Source organism: Pteropus alecto, unplaced genomic scaffold, assembly GCF_000325575.1.
Source record: "Pteropus alecto unplaced genomic scaffold, ASM32557v1 scaffold88, whole genome shotgun sequence".
In the NCBI taxonomy this organism is placed as follows: Eukaryota; Metazoa; Chordata; class Mammalia; order Chiroptera; family Pteropodidae; genus Pteropus; species Pteropus alecto.
In genome coordinates, this window is record NW_006494611.1 from 11,914,696 (window position 1) to 11,922,937 (window position 8,242).

The 8,242-nt window shown below is 45.9% G+C and overlaps 1 protein-coding gene across 1 annotated transcript in view; it reads left to right on the plus strand.

The window, feature by feature from the left end:
* Positions 1 to 1,211: 1,211 nt before the first annotated feature.
* The window catches only part of PIK3AP1 (phosphoinositide-3-kinase adaptor protein 1), a 91,110-nt gene continuing 84,079 nt past the window's right edge, over positions 1,212 to 8,242 (plus strand). The window contains exons 1-2 of the mRNA XM_015599849.2: positions 1,212 to 1,364; positions 5,161 to 5,577. Coding sequence (XP_015455335.1) covers positions 1,352 to 1,364; positions 5,161 to 5,577 — 430 coding nt within the window. The 5' untranslated portion in view covers positions 1,212 to 1,351. The remainder of the gene's footprint in view (positions 1,365 to 5,160; positions 5,578 to 8,242) is intronic.

Consider the following 8,242-nt stretch of genomic DNA (forward strand, 5'->3'; position numbering starts at 1 on the left):
GAGAGATGTGTTGTTGCTTTGATGGTGCAAGGGGCCACGAGCCAAGGAATGCCTGGGGTCTCTAGAAGTTGAAAAAGGTAAGGAAAGGGATTCTCCTCTAGAGCCTTCAGAAGGGAACCTAATCCTACCAACCTGTGATTTTAGCCCATTGTGACACATGTTGGACAGTATGATATTAAATTTGTTAGTTTAAGCCACCAAGTTGGTGGTAATTTGTTAAGGCAGCAGTAGAAAACGAATTCTCAGCCTTAACCTGGCATTTCCATTCTTAAATTCACTTCGTTTATTTCCATCTATGCCTAACCCTATCTTTCCTTCATCTCTGCTCTCTGAATCCACCCTCTGGACCTGCATTGTTGAGGATCCAAGGGGACAATGCTACTCGGATCAATTACAGGAGCAGGAAATGGGAGGAGGACAAGAAGCAGGTAGGGTGAGTGGAAGGGTTAAGCAAGAGCTCTAGCTCTGGTCTCGAACAGGCAGGTATGGAACCTGGGAAATACCATTTAGGCCCTGCGAAAGTGTGAGCAAAATAGAGTATTTGGCTTGTTTCTTCATCTCCAACGTGAAAATAGTGATGGATGCTATCTCAAATGCATAAACGACAAGGATAACTACGTCATGTGTTTATATGATACGAACAGTAATGTTCATGTGCCATCGGGAGACCAGGTCCAAGGAGTCACAGAAAGGTCACTGGAGGGTAATCAAGGGCAACGCCAAGCACCCAGGGCCAGGTGCCAGGGAAGGTGTCTCTTCCCCTTCCTGACCCCTCCCCTTTCCTGCCGGGGCAGCGGCTCAGGGAGAAAGCCCCAGGGGATGCGGAGATGGTTTGGCCAGCTGTGCTCATAACCCCCCACCCCTACCCCGCTCCAGGTCACAGGTCCGGCAGACAGTTAGACCCTCTTCCTTCCTCCCCTCTCAACACCCCCTCTACCTCAGGCTGTGCTTTGGTGGCGGTAACACCTAGCTGGCTTCACGGGGGGAGGGGAGGGTCACGTGGCGCGAAGTCTCTTGTCTCCTCCCTACCCCAAGCGATGGGGGGAGCGGAGGCCGTGCGGGGAGCTGGCCGGTGGCGTGGACTGGGGTTCTCACTTCCCCTCCTCAACCGCCCGGGGTGCAGGTGCCGCGGGCTGAGCCCCGCAGGCGCAGGCGGGGCGGGCCTTGTGGACACGCCCTCGCCGCGAGTCTTCGCCGCGGGTCGGGAGGAAGCGCCAGAGCGGCGGCTGGTGCTACGCGGAGCCGGCGCCCCCTTCGGCCCCCGGGACCAAGGGGACGCCGCCGGGCCCCGGCTCCGGGCACTAGGCCCCGCGCACGCGGCGAACCTGGCATGTGAGCTGCGCCCTGCAGCATGGCAGCCTCAGGTGCGTAGGCTGGGCGCCGGGTCGCTCTCGGAACCTCCCCCTTGGCGCGCGCCCCTTCCTCTCTCCGCGCGCTCTCTGGTCCCCCTCAGCCCTCCGAGTGCGGGCCTCCTCCCAACTCGGTCGGCTTCTTCGGTGCGGGATCTGTGTTCTTTCTGTTCTTAAGCACAGTTCCCTGCCGCAAACTTCCCACCTCTACTTTCCCACGTTCCCTGTCCCAGCTGATGCATGATTTTCTGCAGCCTCTGACTGATCTCACTCTTTTTTCGTCTTCTAAGTTTCAATTTCTCCTTCCATCACTAGCCCTCGGAACTTCTGAAGGTGTTTCCCCCTGTTCTTCCCACTCTGTGAAACCAGAGTCCGAGTTGAAAGAAGGCGGTGAGCCGACTGGTCTGCGCTGGCGAAAAGCTCCTCGGACCGATAGGGGGCGCTCAGACAGTCCTAGGTTGGCGCTGGGAAGCCCGGCCCTTGGGCCACCTTCATGAGTGTGCTTCCTCTACTTATCGTGGGCTTTGTTTTTCATCTAGAATTTCAGTAGGAATTAAGATCACCATTCCTTTACTTTTACTTTCCATGTTCTTTGCAGAACTTTGAGAAATGGGAGAGAGGTGGAGGCCACTGGCTTTTCTGATTAGTCTTTGGGTTCCCTTCTTGGTTCATGGGTGTGTACACTTGGCAAGTCACTCACTCACTGAAATCCAGGATGAACCACATAATAATAATGATGATAACAGAGATAACTTTTACTATGCACATTAAGGGGTAATGTGCACCTAACTATGTTCTCAGTGGTAACCAGGACAGTCTCTGCTCCCGACAAGTTAACAGTCTTGTGAAGGAAAGAGATAAGTAAACAGGAGTTACTAGTTGAGAAGATTAGAGTTACCATGTTTGCAAACGGGTTTCCTTGTGTTTTCCCAGCCCATCTTATGATGTTTTAGTAGAGATAACATGTGAAAACAGCATGGAAAAGCCTCTTGAAAAATAAAACCTAGTTGACCAGGAGAAGGTACTGTTAGAAGCTAGAATGAAGAGCCAGCTCTCCCCAGACCCCCTGAGGTCTAGCCTTCTAATTGTGCTTTGGGAGCAGGGGTAGAAAAGACCAGTGGTGACAGTTCTATTAGATTTGGTGATATAGGCTCACTTTTTAGGGGGAGTGGGAAGGTAGCTAACCTTGGCTTGGTGGTAGCTGGAGAAGCTGTACTGTGAATAAGGAACCTCTGGTAAGAGTAAGTTCATAGTCTACACATTCTCCTCAAAAGCCAAAGAAAAGTTATCTAGAGCGAATTCATTCATTCATCAAATACTTATTGTATGCCTGCTGTTTCTAGGTGCCGTTCTAGGTGTCGGGTAAGTATTCAGTTAATGAAACAGATATAAGCCATGTCCCATGGAGCTTATGGAGTAGCGGGTAGGCAATACACGTAATAAAGACAATACATGATATGAGAAGTGTGTGGAAAAACAATAAAGGGGGTAAAGATGGTTGGGGTTATAGTTGTAAACGTGGTGGCTGGGTTAGGCTTTATAGAGAAAAGGACGTTTGAGCAAAGACCTGAAGTGAGGGGAAGGAGCATTTGGAGGAAGAATGCTCCAAGTAGAGGAACAGTTAATGGGTGTATGTGGTGTATTTAAGGAGCAGGTGGTCAGAATAGGAGGGTGATTGGGGAGAAGTAGGAGATGACGTGAGTGGGGCTTCCCCCTCCTTCTATGCCTGGGAACAGACCCCGTTAGGTCTGAGAAACAGAAAAATGGGGTGGGGGCTTTGGGTAGAGGAGGCAGAGAAAAACCTTTCTTCGGTGTCCTGTGTACATTACTCCCGTGGGCATAGCCAAGGAGGGTAGGGGGTGTGCTCCCATTCAGATGGGGACTCAAGCCCAGTGGCCAAACCCAGGGCTATTTTTGGGCTCTGTAGTGGCTTCTGCAGACATTTGTAATGGTTAGAACTGTCAGCATCCTCTGTGGTGAGACACACTCCAGGTGCTGCAAATGGGAGTTGAGCCTTTTGGGTCCCTGGGTCTTCCTGAGGTCTGGAGGTACAATGACCCATGGTGGCAGGTCTCAGTGGTGAGAGTGGTAAGAGTATCTCTTGCCAAGATGCTGTAGGTTCTGGAGTCATCCAGGCCACTCTTCCATGTGGTCTTCTTTTCTTCTTCTTCTTTTAAACAGCTTACTCACATACCATACAATTTACCCATTTAAAGTGTACAATATAGTGGTTTTTAGTATCTTCACACACATGTGCAACCATCACCATAGTGAATTTTAGAACACTTTCATCACCTCAAAAAGAAACTGTATGCTTTAGCTATCACCTCCTTATTCCCCACTGCTCCCCAGCCCTAAGTTCTGCACTCTGTGTCTATAGATTTCCCTAGTCTGGACTTTCATGTGAATGGGATCATATAATATGTGGTCTTTTGTGACTGGCTTTTTTCACATAGCATAATATTTTCAAGGTTCAGCCAAATTGTAACATGCATTAGTACTTCATTCCTTTTTATGGCTAAATCATGTGGTCTCCTTAAATTCTCTTCCACTGAAGAGTAATCATTAGTCTTTTTTTTTTTTTTTTTGTAAGGCATATTTGCCTTTTGAAACCAAATCGTGGCTCCCAGTCCTTGAAAGAACTTGAGAAGCAAGATAAAATGGAATCAGCCCATCCTGGAATATTCCCTAGGCCCTTGATGGCATCTCTTGTATTTACACATGGGAGAGGAGAGAAGGAGGCCATAAGTGACTTTTCCAAGTGACCAAGTCTGGTAGGGTGAAGACAAGAATCATTTCTTCCATGTGTCAGCCTACAGGTACTTGAAGACAGCTCTCACACCTTTTCCTGCCCACTCTCTCCAAGGCTTCTCTTACCTCCACATCCTTCTAACATCCTTGTACTTACAGGAAAATAGGGCTTGAATGAACCTTTAATTTTTCGTGATCTTAACTTCCATCTATCTGATCCTTGAGGTCCCTCAGTACTCCTGCCAAGTCTCTAAACTTGAAATCTTCGGAGTCTGGAAACCCCTCACATGAATTGTCTCCTGATCTCTCCTTATCCCGGTCACCTTCCCTGTATCACATCCCTCTTCAGTGGTGCTGGATTCAAACAGGGGGCTCCAGACAGATGACTGGTGTGCCAGCATCACCTATAGACTAAAGAAATGGTCCGGGCTGGGTAGTTTGAGAAGCTCCCTGGCACTTCTTCTTTGTTCTCCTCTTGGGCGGGTTCTGAATCTTTCAAAGGAAACTCTCTTTCATTCACAGTGTTTCTTAGCACCACCGTCACTCTCTGTTGGTTCCAGGGCCAAACTATGAGTTCAGATTCTGTGGATCTTGGATGAGTTACTTAACCTACCACACCTCAGTTTTCTCATATTTAAAATGGAGCTAATAGCAATACCTACCTTAGAAGGTCACTATGATGGCTAAATGAGTTTACTAGGTAATGTGCTTGGAAAAGCATCTGAAACATAATAAGCTGTAGGAGCTTACTTATATAGATAAGTGCTTGCTGTTGTCGTCATCATCATCATCATCATCACCACCACCACCACCACCATACCAGCTATGGAGGGAAGAATATGCCAGCAGAAGCAATAGCTAATGCAAACATCTGAAATGGTAATGGTCTTGGGCAAAGACAGAGAGTCTGGTATGGTTGTAACACCGGCTATAAGTAGGGGCAGACCACAAAAGATTGTAGGTACCTGGCTCCTCATCTGGATGGTATATCTTGTAGGCCATGGGGAGCCCTTGAAGGAGCAGGTGTGTTAATACACTTCTGTGACTTGTTCTTGCTCAGGGGTGCACCGAAGATGTGACATCCTCCTCGTCTACAGCCCAGATGCTGAGGAATGGTGCCAGTACCTCAAGGACCTTTTCCTGTCCAGTCGGCAGGTCCGCAGCCAGAAGACGCTGACTTACAGGCTGGGCCTCCAGACCTCCTTCTCAGCGGAGGACCTGAGCTTCTTTCTCAGCATGCGTTGCATCGTGGTGCTGGTGTCTGCAGAGCTGGTGCAGCATTTTTGGCAGCCAGCCCTGCTGCCTCTGCTGCAGAGAGCCTTCCATCCTCCACAGCGCATGGTGCGGCTGCTCTGCGGGGTACATGACAGTGAGAAGTTTCTGGACTTCTTTCCAGACTGGGCACACTGGCAGGAGCTCACCTGTGACGATGAGCCTGAGACGTACGTGGCAGCTGTGAAGAAGGCCATTTCTGAAGGTAAGGGTCTTTCCTGAAGTAAAAATAAGCAGGCCCTAGAAAAATGACTAACCCAGGCCCCAGGCATTTCAGGTGAGACACTGTTGTGTTCACACTAGTCATTTACATTATAAAATGAACCTGGGCCTCACTATATTAAGAATCCTAGTCATATTTATTGGTTCAGAGCAGCCTATTTCTGGGATAAGATAGGGATGGGATAAGTCTCCTGGACCATGGGAGAAGATGACACTTTCCCTTGGTTCTGTGCTAGGACAAAAGCCTTTCTAGAATTCTCTATACCTTGGAAGATGCAGGACAATGGAGGTGGGAGGCTGACAAGCCATACTCATTTTATCATCATGTGACCTTAAGATTTTTGTTGAAAAATCATCACTTTTGGATAACATATTTATAGCGAAACACTCCCTTATTTCCCACCAGCCTAGTTTCTGACTTTTGCCGGTTCTCCTTTTAAGGTGGAAAAATTCTGATCTTCTCTACCAAGAGTAATGACTTTAGTAGACCCAGGAAGTGTGACATATATACTCTGATTAACAGTAAAGGAAGATGTGCTCTTGGATGGATGCATGTTACAGCTTTTCTTCCTCTTTTTGTTTTCTATTTTTGCCTCACTGTGGGCTATGAGTAGGTTATGTGTTTATCTTCCGTTCTCTTGCCATTTGAGATCTTGTATACCTGACACCAACAAAGAAGCCTAGAAAATTATGGGGTGATGGAACTATTCTCAGCTATTCCTGGTGTGACTTGGGCATTAATTTGGTTCATCCATTCCTGTCTCATTTAATGAACTAAATCAAGAATTCACAAGTTTTAGTGACCTTAAAAAGCTAATATAGCTTCCTTGATGCTTTTATCTCAGAAATAGGCTACTCTAAACCAATAAATATGACCATGTCTGGTAACATAATGGGATCCCATCTCGTTTTGCAATGTAAATGACTAGTGTTAGCATATAGTATTTCACCTGAAATGCTTGAAACCCGGATTAGTAATTTTTCCCACGTTTGCTTATTTTTCCTTCAGAAGGATATGATAGAAAAAGCACATAATTCATACTTACATGATTGTACTTTATTGCTTTGAGGGAATTGCGATCTGCCTAAAATTACAAAGAACTTAGACACAACTGGTTGTTTCTGAGGATTAGTTTATGTCAGTGCAATGGTCCGTTATGATCTTGTGGGCAGGCCACTGTGACCCGCCAACCAATCATTTAGAGCTCCATGGATGAATTGTCACTGTATTGGCACCTCCTGCTGTATGCTCTAACAGATGGTTCTTTAAAATATTAAAGAAGGTGTTATTTAAAAAAATAGATGGTAAAAGGATTTTTAAAAATATTGTTTGGATACATCCAGTGTTTAGATGCTTGGATAAATTGATCGTCTACAGTATTTTACATTTTACTAACAACTGTGGCTCAGTATGCAATGAGCCTTTAGTTTCAAGTGTTTCAGAAAGAATGAAGTGTTTCACAGTGATGTTTCTGTTCTGAGAGCAAATAACCTCTCATCAGAAAGAAATTACTTTAATGGGAGATTAAAATAAACTACTTAGTGGAAAATCTCTGCACTTTAGTATCAGTGGATATGTAGGAACAAATGGAATTCTAAGAAAGAGAGGAAGAGGGAGGAAGGTTTATGGCTCCAGTATAACTTTCTTATCTGGTATTAGACTTATGAATTTTGAGATTTGAGGTCTCTGTGTGTAGCGGGATGGCTTGCATTTGTTTTTTGGGTGTCCATAGCCATTACCATTGGTCAGGCCAGTAATGTGGTGCTATAGGCTCTGATTTTTGGGCTGGACAAGCTTTCTTAATAAACTTAAGACTCAGAGTCTGGCAGTGTAGCAAAAAGAGCATTGAACAGCGGTAGAGACACTTCACTGCCTGGCTCTGCTGCTAACTAGTTCGATCCCAGTACTGGGCATGTCACTTAGCTTCTTTGAGTTTCAGTTTCTTTCTCTGTAAGAGGCAGAAACAGACTTAATCTAAGATACTTTTCTAGGCCTAAAAATCTCTGACTCCGCTAGGCCAGAGAGTCCCAAACATTTTTGAAGCACTACTTTCTCGCCCTATTTCACACCTCCTTTGACTCCCAGGAAGCTTTGGGCTAAAACAGTGTTTAAGGATAGCACTATCCCTACACTAGATGTCTGGTATAATTATGTCCTTGATTACATTCTCTATAACTTGCGATAGTTTAATACTCCTCTTGTACACATGAGATTTTCCTAAGGTACCTCAAAATAAAAAAATAAAATTTTCATACACCCCACTACTTCAAGCCCCAGGCCCATGAGAAATAAATACATGCAACTTGTTTCTTTGCCTTTCTGTGTTTAAAAAAAATCCCAGTGGGAAATGTCATGGAAAATTGACAATGGGGATGAACTAGTAGTAGGAACAGTAATCATGGGATTACTGATTGTAGGTCTATTGAAAGTTACAAGGAGACAAATTTCAGGAAAGCTTTCTAACAGTTAGAAAATGCAGAGATGGAATGGGTGGCCTTGGGAGGTGGTGAGTGCCGCATCACTGGGAATGCGAGCAGGGACTGGTATAAAGGGACTCAGCTTTGGAACTGTGGTTGAACCATGTGACCTTAACAGCCTTTTGATTATAAAATTCCCTTACATGAGATGAAGATGTTCTTTTTCAGCA